This window comes from Ipomoea nil, unplaced genomic scaffold (genome assembly GCF_001879475.1).
Source record: "Ipomoea nil cultivar Tokyo-kokei standard unplaced genomic scaffold, Asagao_1.1 scaffold3030, whole genome shotgun sequence".
Lineage (NCBI taxonomy): Eukaryota > Viridiplantae > Streptophyta > Magnoliopsida > Solanales > Convolvulaceae > Ipomoea > Ipomoea nil.
Genome location: NW_017619458.1, coordinates 3,460,583 through 3,477,967, shown reverse-complemented (window position 1 = coordinate 3,477,967; position 17,385 = coordinate 3,460,583). Strand labels below are relative to the sequence as shown.

At 36.8% G+C, this 17,385-nt stretch overlaps 3 protein-coding genes across 5 annotated transcripts; 2 read left to right on the top strand and 1 right to left on the bottom strand.

The window, feature by feature from the left end:
- Positions 1-383: 383 nt before the first annotated feature.
- On the bottom strand, positions 384-1,640 carry LOC109163553 (uncharacterized mitochondrial protein AtMg00810-like). Its single transcript, XM_019312302.1, has one exon. The coding sequence runs from the start codon at positions 1,638-1,640 to the stop codon at positions 384-386; it is 1,257 nt and encodes a 418-aa protein (XP_019167847.1).
- Positions 1,641-5,175: 3,535 nt separating this feature from the next.
- LOC109163469 (patatin-like protein 1) lies at positions 5,176-13,504 on the top strand. Of its 3 annotated transcripts, none has more exons than XM_019312218.1 (7): positions 5,176-5,365; positions 6,861-7,039; positions 8,338-8,554; positions 9,943-10,104; positions 10,952-11,257; positions 12,261-12,436; positions 13,311-13,504. In XM_019312218.1, the coding sequence occupies exons 1-7, from the start codon at positions 5,252-5,254 to the stop codon at positions 13,378-13,380; spliced, it is 1,224 nt and encodes a 407-aa protein (XP_019167763.1). In that variant the 5' UTR covers positions 5,176-5,251; the 3' UTR covers positions 13,381-13,504. The 3 variants fall into 3 exon arrangements, with proteins under 3 accessions (XP_019167763.1, XP_019167764.1, XP_019167765.1); XM_019312219.1 differs by having other exon boundaries at positions 5,177-5,365; positions 8,359-8,554; XM_019312220.1 differs by having other exon boundaries at positions 5,182-5,365; positions 8,365-8,554.
- A 1,538-nt stretch (positions 13,505-15,042) lies between these two features.
- LOC109163552 (3-hydroxybutyryl-CoA dehydrogenase-like) lies at positions 15,043-16,172 on the top strand. Its single transcript, XM_019312301.1, has one exon. It carries the CDS (start codon positions 15,043-15,045, stop codon positions 16,096-16,098), a length of 1,056 nt encoding a protein of 351 aa, XP_019167846.1. The 3' UTR covers positions 16,099-16,172.
- The last annotated feature ends 1,213 nt before the right edge of the window (positions 16,173-17,385 follow it).

The window sequence follows — 17,385 nt, the reverse complement described above, 5'->3', positions numbered from 1 at the left end:
ATAACACTGTGTGGACCATATTTACCAAAGTTGAGCTTGTTGGCCAAGTTGACCTGACCTCACATAGTGGCTAAGGTTTGACCCCAATCTTCCTAGACTTGTTGGTTCAATATCTCAATCAACTCACATTGTGGATGGTATAATTCACCAAACATTCACCATTCTTCATGTCACACTATGTGGTTGAGGACATATGGATGAGAGAAAGTGTTTCAATTCAGTTGAAAGAGATAGGGATTACAATAGTATATCAGATAGAAAAATGCTAGACTCTCCTAACTAATAGACCTGTACTAGTCAAACAATCTACTACCACATAAATATTAACTATACTATAACACAAATATAATATGAAATAATAACATCATTAACACGTACACCCCTCAAGCACAATGTTGATGTGCTACAACGTTGAGCTTGTCCCGAAGAGCTGCAAACCTCGGCCCAGGTAATGGTTTGGTGAAGATATCTGCTAGCTGGTCCTTGGTGGACACAAAGTTGACCACGGAGTCCCCAGAGGCCACCTTATCGCGGACGAAGTGATAGTCGATTTTGACATGTTTAGTCCTGGCGTGAAAAACCGGATTGGCACAGAGATAAGTCGCCCCAAGATTGTCGCACCAGAGGGTCGACGGCTGACCGGAGTGTAAACCAAGTTCTTGTAATAATGAGACGACCCACGTGACTTCTACTAAGACATCGGCCAATGCTTTATACTCAGCCTCGGTGGATGAGCGAGCCATAGTGCGTTGCTTCCTGGAGAGCCAAGAAATGAGATTTGAGCCCAAAAAGACAGCATACCCACTTGTGCTTTTTCTATCAATCGGACACCCAGCCCAGTCGGAGTCTGAAAAAGCGTGAATGTCGGCGGATGAAGAAGCTGAGACTCGTAAGCCATAGTCGAGAGTGCCTTTGATGTATCGCAAAACGCGTTTGACTAGGCCCCAGTGGTCAATAGTTGGGGAGTGCATAAATTGGCATAGACGATTGACCGCATAAGAGAGATCTGGTCGAGTGATAGTCAGATACTGCAAGGCGCCCACTATGCGGTGATACTGTGTGGGATCCTCACACGGTTGTGAAGAAGGAGTTACTACTTGTGTGACAGCCGTTGGCGTGGCTAGGGGCTTACAGTCTACCATCCCGAAACGGTTAAGCAGATCAGTCATGTAGCGCCACTGTGAGAGGATTAGGCCCCCATTTACTAAAATTGTTTCAATACCCAAAAAGAACCCAGGTGTGCCAAGGTCTCGGATCTTGAAAGCTGTGGCTAAGCGTTGAAGTAAAGAATTGACTAGAGCAACATCGTTCCCCATCATAATGATGTCATCGACATAATCAAGTACGAACACCCGTGAAGAGCCAGATGTGAAGTGAAACAGCGAGACATCTGTTTTGGATGAGGAGAAACCTGCAGACAGTAAAAAATCGTGAAGTCTCTTGAACCAAGCCCGATAGGCTTGCTTGAGACCATATAGAGAGCGTTGAAGATGGCATACATGACCGAGGTGCGCCAGGTTTTCATATCCCGGAGGTTGCTTCATGTACACCGTTTCGGCTAAGCGCCCATTTAGAAAGGCATTGTGGACATCTAAGTGGCGTAGAGTCCAGCTATTCGACACAGCAAGAGAGAATAACATTCGGACTTTGTCGGTTTGACAACAGGACTAAAGGTTTCGAAGAAATCTTGTCCTGCCACCTGGTTGAAGCCCTTAGCAATGAGGCGTGCCTTATAGCGTTCCACCGAACCATTAGCCGTGCGTTTGGTGCGAAACACCCATTTGCACCCAATGATGTTCATGTGCGGCACAGGTGGTACGAGACGCTAAGTGTTGTTATGAAGAAGCGCATTGAACTCCAGGTCCATGGCCTCATGCCACTGTGGATGCCCTACAACATGTGAGTAGTAAGTAGGATCAGTAGTGGCACTTAAAGCATGAAAGTGTTCATTCGTGCCTCGGGTCATGTGACGGAGGCGCATGACACGTCCCCGTTCCTGTGCTTGAACACGGGTTGACTAAGACCTAGTCGGTGCAGGTGTTGGGCCCTCGATAGCCGAGGGTGCGGAGTCTCGTGCTAGCGGTGTGGGATTGGATCCCGAGGGCGTTGGCACCGGTGCTAGCGATGTAGCCGCTTGAGTAATACGGGGGATTATTGGCCCAGATGCCAATGGCATGGACGGTGGTGATGAAGAATGTGTCGCCTGTCCTGTGGAAAAAGGAAAAACAGCCTCGTCAAACAAGACATGGCGACAGATAGAGATTTTTCCAATCATCAGATCCATACACCTATATCCCCTAAAGGACGGGGGGTAACCTAGGAAGACACAGGGAGCCGAGTGGTACTCTATCTTGTGCTGATTGTATGGCCGAAGATAGGGGTAACACCGGCACCCGAAGACTCGTAGAAACGTGTATGGTAGTGACACTTTATGTAGACGGGAATACGAACTTTCGAATTTTAAAACTAACGAGGGTAGATAATTGATTGGGCAAGTGGTTGTTTCAAAGGCATAGTCCCAATAGTGAAGGGGTACTAAGCCTTCGGCGAGAAGAGCTAAGCCGGTTTCGACGATATGTCTATTCCGGCGTTCAACTCTACCGTTTTGTTCATGTGTGTAGGCATAAGATTGCCTATGATTAATGCCAAGTGATTTGAATATGTTGTGTAATTTTCGGTATTCACCCCCTAAGTCTGACTGAATAGACTTGATAGAGTGCGAAAATTGGCGCTCTAACAATACACGAAACGACTCGAATATTTTATATATATCCGATTTTACCCGTAATGGATAAAACAAGCAGAAACGTGAGTAATCGTCTACAAAAAGCAAGAAATACTGAAAGCCATTAGTGGAAATTACAGGAGCAGGTCCCCATATATCGGTATACAATAAATCTATACCATTATTACTAGAAGTTTCGACCCTATCTAATTTAAAACGCGACGATTTGCCGAGGTGGCAAGCTGTGCACGACTCCACCGACTTGGTTTTATTTGACTCAACCGGGCAACTTTGGAGAACTCGATTTTGGACGTGACCATGCGGTGCGGGTGACCCAGTCTGCGATGCCACACCGCAGGAGTAGTTTGAGAACTGACGAATGCAAATTGAGACTGTGACACTGGAAGTCTGTACAAGCCACCCGAGGTGGGTCCTTTAAGCAGAACTACCCTGGTTGTGGAATCCTTCACAAGAAAACAATTTTTATGAAATTCAAAATAAACATTGTTTTCATTAGTGAATTTATGAACAGATAAAAGTGGTACAGACAGACTTGGTACGTGTAACACATTAGATAGACATAGGGATTTTGAAACGGAATGGATAGTTGCATGACCGACTCGTGAAATAACCAAACCTGCGCCGTTACCGACTCGAAGCACATCGGGGCCGTTGTACTCGTCGGAGTGAGTCAGTATCCCGGCATCAGGCGTGGCATGCGTTGTGGCTCCCGTGTCCGGGAACCAGCCGTCCGTCGTGCTTGCCATCGAGCTCGCTGCTAGACCTTCGCCGGAAACCGCGACATGGGCCTGCGCCGGGGCTGAGTCGTGTACCTCTTGTAACAATAAACTGCAGTGTGCCCATGGGAGCGGCATATTTGGCATCTCGGCGCAGCACGTTCGCCGCGACCGTCTTGTCCTTGGCCACCACGCCAGCTACGACCGCGACCAGCATACAAGGCAGTATGCGACCCCCCATTACCGCCGTCAGCCATCACTGGATATTCATCGGAGAGGATGAACTCTTGAGCCTGCAAGTAATCTGAGAGTTGCGGGAGAGAGACTGGATACCTGAAACAGTGAGCGAAGCCGCCATAACCCTGAATTCCGGACGTAGTCCCCGGAATACGTATAGATTCTATTCATCTAAAGAGAGTGGTCGACCGGCCTGTGGCAACGCCTCCACGATGAGCTCTGCCCATCCCAAGTAATCAGCCGGTGAGGCATTTCCTTGCCGGAGCGACTGGAATTGCCCGAGCAGATTGATGCAACGTGCGCGGGTGGAGGAACCAAGAGCCGCAGTGATGGAACGCCATACTTCCTGGGAGGTATTCCGGCCAACGGCCAAGTGCATGACCTCGTCTGACATCGAGGAGATGAGGAGCGACAGGATAGATTGATCCTGTTGCACCCATGCCTTGTACGCGGGATTAGGGACCGGAGTCGTGGCAGTGGCGCCAGATGCAGACTCACCGGAGGCGGGGGAGGCGTCGACGGTTGGCGGAGGGCACGATGTATCTCCGTCGACAAATCCAAGGAGATCCTGACCGCGTAAGAACGGGACTAATTGCGTAGGCCAGAACAGGAAGTTCCTGGACGTAAGCTTGATAGAGACGAAGTGATGAGCTGGGGCTAGGGGATTAGGGTGGGTGGCCGGAGACGAAGCACCGGCGGCGGTGACCGTTCGTTCTGACGAATTGGTCGACATCTAGGGTGGTGTTCGGTTGTTTACGGTGGAGAGAGAGAGAGAGAGAGAGAGAGAGAGAGAGAGAGAGAGAGAGAGAGAGAGAGAGAGAGAGAGAGAGAGAGAGAATGATCGATGACCTATAGCTAACTGATACCAGATGAGAGAAAGTGTTTCAATTCAGTTGAAAGAGATAGGGATTACAATAGTATATCACATAGAAGAACGCTAGACTCTCCTAACTAATAGACCTGTACTAGTCAAACAATCTACTACCACATAAATATTAACTATAATATAACACAAATATAATATGAAATAATAACATCATTAACAATATGAGACATTCTCTATCAAATTTAGTCAATTGAAAAAAAAAAATTGATGATTAATAGTCAAAGACTAATTGAAGCATAAAATATACTCTTGCCATCCTATTTTATGTAATTAGTTCGACGAGGCTTGACTAAAGTTATTTTTAATTTAATTTTTTATAATATTAAGTTTAGTATTAGTATATAAAATTTATATATTTAAAAATTATAGTAAAAATACTATTAAATACAAAAAAATCAAATTTAAAAATAAAATAAAGAATATTAAAGAAAATAAATAAAAAAAAATAGTTGATTTAATCAATAAATAATAAGTAGAACAGAGGCCGATGGAGTATTTTATATAAATTTTAGGTAGGGTCATATTTAAGTCATTTTTTAATTCTTCTTGAAATCATTTTATTATAGGATGACAATCAGTTCTGTCTAATCAAATGCCTATAAAAAGCACACAAATGCTTCTTTCCAGTGTACACCAAAACAAACCTTAAGTCAATCATCATTCGAAATGGCATCCAACAACAACTCTCAGAAATTTATTACAATTCTTAGCATTGATGGAGGTGGTATTAGAGGGATCATTCCTGCTACTATTCTTGCTTTCCTTGAAGCCCAACTTCAAGTAATAACTTATATTTATTACTCTATCATATTTTATTTGTCTTACTTACTATTCATTGGTCAAATAACTCTTTCTTTTTCACTTATTTTTACTAGCATTTTTTTTATAATTTTTAAATTAATTTTTGTGTGTTTAATAGTACTTTTAATATAGTTTCTAAATATATAAATTTTACATACTAATTCTAAACTTAAAATTATAAAAAAATTAAATTACAAATAACTCCAGTCAAGTCTCGTTAATCGAACCCGACACATAAAATTGGGTGGGGGAGTATCAATTATTTCACTTTAAGTTAGTCTATAATTGGTATGGAAATTTTACTGTATTTGTAGCACAATTTCTTATATTTATTATAATTATATATACCTCTAACTTACCGGCCGGTTGTACTATGAGAGATAATACAATTTTACTAAACACAATAAACTGTAGTATAGCAGGGCTGGTCCCGGTCATCTTTGGCCCGGGCGACCGCACAGATTAGATTAAAAAAATATTATAGATATAATATATTATTTTTTTTATATTTAATGATTATTTTTCTTTGAATTCATAGACTGGTCTTAATTGTATTTGAAAATAAAATTTTAGAATGAATTGACATCGAAATTTTGGAAAATAATTTTTATTTAAATATGAACAAAAAATGACACTCTTAAATTAACTTTTGAATTGTATTCTTTCTTTGTTAAATTTTTATGCATTATATTTGGTCAAAAAATTTTAATTACATTTTTATTTTTGTTATAAGATACAATAACTTGGAGTTCAAATTAGATTTGAACTCAATTATCTTAGTTATAGAGTTTTTATTTTTATTTTTTTATTATATATATATATATATATATATATATATATATATATATATATATATATATATATATATATATATATATATATATATATCTCCTAGACTTCTATTTTCATTTTCAGATGACTTTTTGAGATTACGTTTCTTATCTTTATAAATAAAAATCTCTATCATTATAGCGAAATTTAAATATTAAAAAATCTCTTCTCTCTCTATGTTCTTGTTTTTCTATTATTGTCTTTGTCTGTTTACTCTATTATATTTAGATTGCATTTCGTAACAAAAACAATGAAGGTCCAAATTAAACTATTACACAAGGCCTATATTTTTAATAGAGCGGCCCTGTGTAGTAGTAAAATGTTTTCTTACTAGACTTATCTATTAAATGTGAACTTCTTGTGTGAACATACAGGCAATAATTTAGCGTATAATAAATTTCAAGAAAAAGAATAGATGTTCAATGAGATCAACAAGTTGAAATTAATTGAGAGTAATGTTACTCAACAAGTCTGGTTTAACATGTTTTGATTAGTTAAAGTGATTGTGATACGACTATTAACCAATCAAATTAAACAAACTATATTTGGTGATCAGAGAGTATTTTAAGCGTTTTTTTTCATTAATTAATATGAGAGTTGAAATTAAAACATGTTTTTTTTTTTTAAATTTTATTTTTATTAGGAATTGGACGGTAAAAAGGTAAGAATCTGTGACTATTTTGACGTGATTGCTGGAACAAGCACTGGAGGATTGGTGACCGCCATGTTAACAGCTCCGGATAAAAATAAGCGTCCACTTTTTGCTGCAAAAGACATTTTGCCGTTTTACAAAGAACACGGTCCTAAGATTTTTCCACAAGGGTATAATAGTAACTTTATTTACTTTTTTTTTTTTTTTTTTTTTTTTAATACTTATAAAGGAAATTGATTCTGAAGCTTCTTATAAAAAGTTTTACTCTTATGTTGTTGCACTATAAGCTAGGTCGTTATTAGCATAACCTTAAATAGGTCAAATAGGTCACCGAATTGCACATCAAAGTGTAATTAGGTCATCGAACTCAAAAACAATGCAATTGGATCCTTAAACTACACAAAATTATGCAATTAGGTCTAAGATGACCTGTTGACCTGAAATTGTGCTGATGTGGCGGTTAACGAGTTTAAAAATAAATTTTAAATATAATTTTAAATAAAATAATTAATTAAAATAAATAAAATATAAAATAAATAAATAAAAAACTAGAACTGTCGGAGACAAATCGTCTCCGGCAGTCTTCGTCTCCGTGGCCAGAGACGAAGAGCTACGTCTCCGGCCATGGAGATGAAGGCTCGTCTCCGGCCATGGAGACGAAGACTGCCGGAGACGATTCGTCTCCGGCAGTTTTAGTTTTAGTTTTAGTTTTTTTTTTTAATTATATAATTTTAATTAATTATTTTATTTTAAAATACATTTAAAAATTATTTTTAAAATTGGTAACTTGTATTTCACGTAAACAGGTCATTTTGGATCTAATTACATGATTTTGTGTAGTTCAAGGACCCAATTGCATTGTTTTTGAGTTCGATGGCCTAATTACATTTTGGTGTGCAGTTCAGTGGCCTATTTGACCCTTATTCCTTATATTTTTTAACTAGTTATAATTACTTGTTGGTCATGCTTACATTTGACACACCTAATTAGAAAAACACCCACACCCACATGCACAATTCAAATAACATCGTTTTAATTAGTGAGTTCTGAAAACAAACAGTATCGCTTTAGTATAAAATAGCATCATTTTGAAAAAAAAAATTGTAGAAGCTTAGATTTGTATTATTGACTATTAATATTTTCAAATTAGGTGCATGACTTTATAATTTATATTACATTTGGTCCAACGTCTAATTTCTAGTTAACTATTGTCGAAATTTCAACAAAAAAATAATTTTTTTGGCCATGGCCAAAAATACTCTTTTAATCAGAACATATTATTTTTTCGCTGTAATTCTAGCAATGGTTGGCCGTAAACTTGGTCAGAAAATTAGATGATAGGACTAAATGTAATGCAAATTACATAGTCATGCACCTAATTTAAAATATTAATAGTCAATGATAAACAAATTTGATACATAGATAATAATCATGGGACCAAAAAATAAATTTTTTTCTAATTAAAAAGTGGTTTCATTACGGCCATGAGATGCAGAGGCGGTCTGTTTGGATCCATCAAAGGAGGTTTGGCATTGTTGGAAGGTCCGAAATATGACGGAAAATACCTCCACAAAGTTGTTGAAGAAAGGCTTGGAGACACTCGTCTTCATCAAACTTTGACTAGAGTTGTCATCCCCACCTTCGACATCAAGAACTTTCAACCACTTGTGTTCACTAACTGCGAGGTACATACACATCTGCACCAAACATTTCTGTCCATATATTTATACGTTGGATTTGGACATAGACCAGTAAAGAGTTAAGTCCAATAATTAATAGCTACAGAATTATTGGGCGGAGGTTTGTGAAAAGTGTTTATTTACTTTTTTTTTTAAATTTTTTTTATTTTTTTATTTTCAGTTTTATTTTTATTTTTATTTTTCTAATAAGTTTTCTTCTTCATTCCTTCAGCTTTCCATTTCTCTATTCCTCTAGTTTTTTATTTTTTTTTTAATTTTTTGATTTTATTAAATACAATCAATCTATATAATATTTGTATATTTCTATGACAAAGATAATAACAATAATAATAATAATAATAATAATAATAATAACAATGAAGTAAATTAAATCCATACAGGAGAAAGGCAAAAGGCAAAAAGATTATTATTATTTTTTTAAAGGAAGGTGTCCGCAAGCGTAGAGAACATATATGAGTGCATGGTAGGATTCAAACCTCTTATCTCCGTGTTGAATGACGCACGCTTCTAACATTTCTAGTTAAAAAGTTGTGTAATTAAGGATAATAGTTAACGGTGTTAATATTACCGTTAACTTAAATTACGTGGCACTGACATCATATCATTGTCACGTCATGATATTTATACTCTTAGTCATATATTACTTTATAAATATTTACAATTAATTATCTTTACCACTAATATAAATTAGTATGTTCAAAATAAATAAATAAAATCATGTTCCTAATGAGATTTGGACACTTGATGTCAGCATGCTTGTGATGATTTATTTTGGACATATTAATGTAATATATTAGCGGTAAAAATAATTAATTTTAAATATTTATAAAATAATATAAGTTGGAATATAAATATCATGATGTGACAACAATGATGTCAACGCTACGTAAGCTAAGTTAACGGTAATATTAACACCGTTAACTATTGTCTTTAGTTTCACCACTTTTTAAAGTAACGGGATTAAATTGAACAGAATAAATGTACAATGACTAAATTGAACAAAATACTATAGTACAGGGACTTCATAGGTACTTTGACCAACATTTCTCCATTTGGAGAACTCAAGATTCCATGTCTCCAAAATCATACAAAAAGTGGAGAATGGAAAATAGATAAAGCATTGGAGAATTCATTTTAGTAAACAAGTTTTCTATTTTTCATTTTTTCATTTCTTCAATTTTCTATTTTTTTGGGGAAATCTTCAATTCTCCACTTTGGTAAACAACCTCTTACCTCGTATTATGCCTTTAAAAAATATAACGGTTTTAAGAAACTGAAATTGCACCTTCTTTACGAGTTATAACTTTTAGCTAAGTGATAAATGCTTGATCTTAGTAATATGTTTTAGGAAAATATAATGTAATATGCTACAGGCGGAGGATTCTCCCCAGTTGGACGTTAAATTGTCAGACATATGCATAGGAAGTTCCGCAGCTCCAACGTATTTTCCTGCTCACTATTTTGAGAACCGTGATGGTAAAGGCAACACATTTGAGTTCAACCTCATCGACGGCGGCGTCTGTGCTAACAATCCGGTATGTCTATGCAGTTATTGTTAGAAATTTTTAATCAAAAGTACTCCGTAACATTTTAAGTGGTTATTTTATAGTGTGCTGTTCAGTTTTGCTTTAATTTAAGTCGGGTCAAGCTGGATTCATATATTATGAAGTAAGACAAACAAATTTATATATTGTAGGCTCAAAATGAAGTAAAGAGTAAAATGTGAAATGTGAAATTGATACTTAAAATAGACTCATTTGAGTTAAAAAATGAGGATGGAAAGGTTTGAAGAAATTTTTGTCTCACATAGATTTGGGAAGTCGATTTGCACGATATATATACAATATCCTTTTAGAGAAAGTTTGAATTGTTATAACATAAAAACTCTCTCCAAGAAGTTTGGGAGCCAGGCTAGGTTGTATGACTTCTTTTGTTCTAGTTTGTAACAAAATTTTGAAGTGCTTCAAAGTGCTCTCTTGTTGTCTCCTATTGTTCTAATTTGCCGAGAATAATATAGTTTGAGCGCTCAACTATATTACTATAATACATTTTATCACATTCTAGAAGTAGCTAATGGATTGTGTGTTGTTCTAGTTTGTTGAAAGTAATATAGTTTGAGTGCTCAACTATATTACTGTAATTCATTTTATCACTCCCAAAAAATAATTAATAGGTCGTGGTACACACAGTACAACTTTGAATTTTTTCTTCTTGTTATTCTTTTGTTCCTTGCAGACTATTTTTAAAAAAATTTAATCCCCGTTTATTTTTATATTTATATAAATTTGATTTATCAACTTATTCATTTTGTAGTATTATATACCCATTTTAGCTGTACTGTTCTTCCAACTAACTTTCCCGTTTTGTGTTTCATGGTATAAGACTCTGGTTGCGATCAGCACAGTGACGCAAAGAATGGCGAGGAAAGACGATCCAGATTTCGCCGGAACTAATCCTATGGACTGCCAACGCTTCCGGGTACTTTCTTTAGGCACAGGATCTTCTAAATATTCCCAGAAATACACTGCAAAAATGGCGGCCAACTGGGGCATCATCGGATGGTTGACTCACAGCGACGGTAACCCTTTGATCGATGTTTTCTCCGACGCCAGCTCCGACATGGTGGATTTTCACATCGCCACCATTTTTCACTCCCTCGATGCCGGAGACAACTACCTCCGAATTCAAGTAAGATCTTTATTATTTTTACTATTATTAATCCATTTGTCTCGTTTTACATGTCATGTTTAGTATTTATTAATCAAATAATTCTTTTTTTCTTTATTTATTTTTTAATTAGATTTTAAATTTAAATATTTTTCAAAAATTAGATTTTAAATATTTTTCAATTTAAATTTTAGTTCTTTATTGTACTTTTAATATAATTTTTAAATATATAAATTATATATATATGCTATTACTAAATTTAATGGTATGAAAAATTAAATTCAAAATAAATTTAGTCAAGCCTATGACGACGTGGGTAATGGGATAAGGACATCAATTGAGATAAGGTTGTTGAACTTATCAAACGAGTTAAATTAAAACTTTTTGATACTTTTAAATTAATATTTTAATTTTAAATTATAATAAATTAGTGGGTTTATATTATCAAGACTATGTGATCTAATGGTACCAGGGGTGGACTTTCATTTGGAAGGTTGTGAGGTCGAGCTTCAGTGTCAGTGGAGGTGTTATTGGTTCAGAAAGTATATAAACAGATACTACACTGTAATATGGGCAGTGACCTTCAAAAAAAAAAATAATGGGTTTATATACATCATTTAATCAATCTAAACATTCATTTTTCAAATTTCAACGAAAAATAATTAATATATTTACAATTTACATAAAAAAAATAATTTTTAAATAATTAATATATTTACAATTTACATAAAAAAAATAATTTTTTAATAAATTTATTAAAATTTTATTAAAAATTTAATAAAAAATTTAAAGATAAATTTACATAGAAACTTTCATTAGTGATTCGAGCAAACTATCAAGTTAGCTCAATAAATTTTGAACTAGTCCATTTTAGCTACGAACTTATCGATTTTAGACTTATCAAGTTGATTTTCATTGATTGGGTTAAATTTTTTCAGCATTAATTTCAAAATTTTAAGATCTTATCGTGTTAATCCATTAATTTCGAGTTAAAATTTACATTCATAGTAATGAATGGGTACAGGTAGATTCTTTAGAAGGAGATGTGGCTTCGGTTGATGTGACGACGGAGGAGAACTTGAAGAAACTGGAAGAAGTTGGGCAAAACTTGCTGAAGAAAAGTGTTTCCAAATTGGATCTTTTGACTGGACAGTATAAGCCTGATGATGCTCGTGGGACAAATGAAGAAGCCTTGAAAAGGTCTTCACCTTTTTTTTTTTTTTTTTTTTTTTTTTTTTTTAATCTCCATCTTCGATAATCATATTAATTCTAATTAAGTTATTATCAAAATTTATTTGAATACACATCCCTCAATATATGATTCTAAAATTTCATCCTCCCAAATGCTTTGTTAGGTCGAAATGCGGGGGCCCTTAGGGTTGGGGTTCAGCCTAGCTTTTGGAAGAATGATTCTAAAATTTCTCTCTCTAAATATAAAATTTCAAATAATTAACTTTAATTTTCTAGTGTTATATGTCAAAACGGGCATAGCCCGTCCCGCGCCGCCAAAAGGACGGGGCGGGCTCTAATTTCTAAAGCCCATATTATGGTGGGATTTTTAGCCCGTCACGCCTGAACCCGCGGGCTTGGCAGGGCGGGTTGACGGGCTCTTAGGGCCGCATTTTGGCGGGCTTTTGGAGGGATCCCGCCCGTCAATCCGCTTTGACAGCTCTAGTCATATTGTGCACAATATAACTACATGAGTGTAAAGGTGAGCAAATTATTGCATGGATCGTGGTCCATGGTCCAAAACCACGTTTTTTTATGTTAATTTTTTTTTTTTTTTTTTTTTTACTTTACGCGCGTGTTAGAATAATGAACATTCTAGGATAAGATAATGTATTTTACATGTTAAAATATAATAATATATTTTATGAATTAAAATAATATATTTTATGTGTTTTTAGACCATGATCCACACAGCTATGTAGACCACGGTCCATGCAATACTGTTGTTACTGGTATCAGAATACAATACAACCAACTACATTTACGTGTTAATATTGGACTAACATCATACTAGTTTTGAATTATTATTTCTTGGAACTAACATTCTATATGTTATGGATTACAGGTTTGCGAAAGTGCTATCAGAGAATAGGAAAAATCGCTTAAAGAATGAAGCCAAACTCAGTAAACTATGAAATGTCAAGTATTCAATTCAGTTTTTCTCGTATTGTTGTTGGTTGTTATAATTATAAAAATGACGATTTAATATTTATCCTTGAAGCATACTTTTGGATTGTAATAATTAATAGTTTAATTAAATATTAGGAAAAAGGTTCAAATAAGCTTTTAAACTTTACCTAAAGTCAATTAGGTTAAACTTTAAAAAAATGTAATTATATGCTTAAAACATGTTATATTGACGCAATGAAGTCCAAGAACCGATAAATGACCTGCTATTACAAGTCATTTGGATTCAGACATCATCCAATAACGGCCGAACTGTCGCTGGTCGCCTTCCATGAAGAAGACGAACTAGTCGCCTTCCGCCGGGGAAGGCGGACAATTGGTCGCCTAATGCCGAAGAAGGTGACCAACTGGTTGCCTTCTCTGGTAGATGGCAACCATCGCCAGTCGTCGAATTTTTGTCGGAGATGACGCTTGAATCCAAATGATCTGTAATAGTATGTCATTTATAGATTTTTGAATTTTTTTGCCTCAATATAACATGTTAAATGATATTGTTGGAGGATGTTGCCTGCATAAATGAAGAAGATCCGCATGCGTAAATAAAGAAGATCATAGATATAAGCATGAGTACGTAAGCATGTACCTCTTCTGTATATAAACTTTCGTTTCCTCCTCTCTGTATCTACTTAGAACATTATTCATCAATACACAACACAGTTTACTCTCTGCATTTTTCCTACTTCTTCAATCTGCTTCCCTTCCTCTCCGTAGCTCCATTGATGTAGTCCATATTCCAACATGGTATCAGAGCCACCACGGTGGTTCACCTACGCCGCCGCCGGCATTGGAGAGTCCAATCAAAGAAGCCATTCGACGACTCCTGATGCTCGATCGCTTTTGCGATCTTCTCCGATCAATCCGCAAAGGAACATCGCTATGCAGAGTAGCAATAAATCCATAGTTCGCGCATCGCGAATCAGTCCGATTGCTACGCAGAGTAGTCGGTCATCAATAACGATTCCGCAGAGGAATCCACAAGATAAGGAAACTCGAATCTCCCCGGCGATCTCCACAGTCGTTCCGCAGCGGAAGGAAGGAATTGATCTGCCGAATGAGATTTTCAAGTTGAAGAAGACGGAGCAGTTCTCCGATTCTCAATCTGAAGAAGACGGAGCAGTTCTCCGATTCTCAATCTGAAGAAGACGGAGCAGTTCTCCGATTCAGCCAAAGCGGTTGCGTATCTTGATCGGAAATTCGTTCAGAGAGATAGTTGTTCATGTGTGGAGTCGAGTTCTGGAGTTTTCAAAAGTGCGATCGAGCTGAAGTTGTCTATAAACGATGAGGTTTTCGATGACTACTCGTCGGCATACTCTGAGCTTCAGTCGGATGTTCTCCAGGAGAGTTCCGATTTGGATTTCTCCGATTATAGTTCGTCGATGTGTGAAAAATTCTGCAGGTCAACCTATGCTCCGGAAAACTCATCATACCCTGAAGAACATAACATTTCTGATGAAATTTCATTGGAGTTGGAAGAAGGGGATGGAGAGAGCTGCCAGATGCTAAGAAGCAGAGAGAGAAGGCAAGTGTATCTACTCGATCTCTTCTAGAATTTAGCTTTCATCGTCGTCTCGGTATCCGTGCTAGTGATGAGCCGTGACGAGTCCCCTATGATGTCGCTCAGGCTCTGGATTGTCGGGTATGATTTCCAGTGTGTGCTCCACATAGTTTGTGTTTGCCTGGAGTATAGACGGCGGAACCAGCTGCCAAGTTCGCCTGAAAACCTGAATTCCCGCCGTAGCTCCGGTAATTGGAGCGGTGGGAATTCGAGCTCCGGAAGTGATGGAGAGTCTGGTGATTATGGCTTGGACACGCGTCAGAATGAGGATGCGGATGAAACTAGTACTGCAAATCATCTGGAGTCTGCAAATACAATGTTCTCATTCATTTGGTGGATAATTGGATTCTATTGGGTATCTGCTGGTGGTGAAAGCAGATCAGGTGGTGAAGCAATCAGGCGTCTAAAATGTTCACAGAATTTGGAAGATTTCCAGTTTGTGGATATTGTTATTGAGGCTATTTTGGAGTCTGAATCTGTGAAGAAAAAGTTTTTTGTTGATTTAGACAAGATTGTGAAGAGCTCTGCAATCTTGACTTCTAACACAAGCTCCATCTCCATTACCTATTTGGCATCTGCAACTAATCATCCTACACAGGTGATTGGCATGCCTTTTATGAATCCTCCTCCGATTATGAAACTGGTTGAAATCATCAGGGGTGCAGATACATCAGATGAGACGTATAATGTAACAAAGAACTTGGCAGAAAAGTTTGGCAAGACTGTTCTTTGCTCTCAGGATTATGCTAGTTTTATTGTGAATCGAATCTTGATGCCAATGATAAACGAAGCATTTTATACACTCTACAATGGAGTCGCAGCTAAGGAAGACATTGATGCAGGAATGAAATTTGCAGATTTTATCGGGTTGGATGTTTGCTTGGCAATTTTGAAAGTCCTCCATGGCAGCTTGGGGGACACTAAATATGCGCCATGCCCTCTACTTGTGTTGTTTGTAATGTGTGGAAGTTTAGGTTCTGCTCTGCAATTATTGGCAGCTTCCCCTTATTCTCTATCAATAGAGAAAGTCTTTGTCAAAGAAGGTGGTGAGATGATGTTTAGACCAAGGATGATGTTTAGAAAGTCTTTTGTGTTTAAGCTGGGCATGTAGGATCTACACGCTCCAGCTTACGGGGGGTGTTGGAGGATGTTGCCTTCATAAATGAAGAAGATCCGCATGCGTAAATAAAGAAGATCATAGATATAAGCATGAGTACGTAAGCATGTACCTCTTCTGTATATAAACTTTCGTTTCCTCCTCTCTGTATCTACTTAGAACATTATTCATTAATACACAACACAGTTTACTCTCTGCATTTTTCCTACTTCTTCAATCTGCTTCCCTTCCTCTCCGTAGCTCCATTGATGTAGTCCATATTCCAACAGATGTAATTACACTTTTTAAAAGTTTAAGAAGTTTATTGACTTTTTAGTTAAAGTTTACACACTTATTTGATCATTTTCCCTAAATATTATAATTTTATCGTCTATAAAGAAAAGGTGAAATATGTATGTGTTTTCTACGGTTTGATACCCACTAATAATCACTAAATTAGATGCATATTTTCGAACGTTTCTTTCATCTTACTCTTCTTAGCGCATTGAGACGTAGTTAATGTAGTCGGAGAAAGAAGAGAGAGAAGATGACACAACAATAGAAAAATTATGACTAAAAAAGTTAAAAGGAAAATCACATTTTTGGTCCCTCAATTGTTTCTCGATCTATAATGTGGTCTCTCATTGTCAATTTTATAAAATTGGGTCCCTCAAATCTTTAAAACGTAATCAATGTGACCCTCCGGTCAGATTTGTCTCAAACTAGAGTTAATATCATAGACACTTTGGTAATTTCGCAATAGTCTTAGTTACCCCCATTCTCCTCCCACGCCATTTACTCCCAATTTCAGTTCAGCCCTAGCTTTCATCTACGATTTACCCCCATCTGCGATTGACCTTTTTTACCCCCAAATCCTTGATCCTACTGCTGCGTAGAGGACGATGAGGCACGAGCACGAGCATGACTAGTAGGAGGATTAATGGCTCCAATACAACTTCTACGTATAAATATCCGAAGCTCACCTATGTTTTATTTTTCGCAGTTGAAAAGTTGATTTTTGTCTTGTTTTGTGTTATTTAAAGAGATTCAAGCATGTCAAATGTATTGGGTTCTGGGATATTGCTTAGTGGGGCCAGTTATAGTTTAATAAATGTACATATCCGAACTTGAACTAGGGTTCTATGTTTCTTTTTCGCATGTGCAATGTGTTGGGTTCTGAGGTTATTGCTTAGTGGGGACTAGTTGTAGTTCTAGGTTACTTTGTTGTACCCACATGGGGACTATAGGTACTGTACTGATTGTGTTTTTAATTTATTGTGAATGGATCTTTTTTTTTCTTCT

What these genes read in the sequence shown, in the direction of transcription:
- LOC109163469 (XM_019312218.1), top strand. Translation starts at nt 5,252, where the DNA reads ATGGCATCCAACAACAACTCTCAGAAATTTATTACAATTCTTAGCATT. An exon ending in TTGTGTTCACTAACTGCGAG is followed by an intron (nt 8,555 to 9,942) that starts GTACATACACAT and finishes AATATGCTACAG; the next exon opens with GCGGAGGATTCTCCCCAGTT. An exon ending in AATGAAGAAGCCTTGAAAAG is followed by an intron (nt 12,437 to 13,310) that starts GTCTTCACCTTT and finishes TATGGATTACAG; the next exon opens with GTTTGCGAAAGTGCTATCAG.
- LOC109163552 (XM_019312301.1), top strand. Translation starts at nt 15,043, where the DNA reads ATGTCGCTCAGGCTCTGGATTGTCGGGTATGATTTCCAGTGTGTGCTC.
- LOC109163553 (XM_019312302.1), bottom strand. Translation starts at nt 1,640, where the DNA reads ATGTTATTCTCTCTTGCTGTGTCGAATAGCTGGACTCTACGCCACTTA.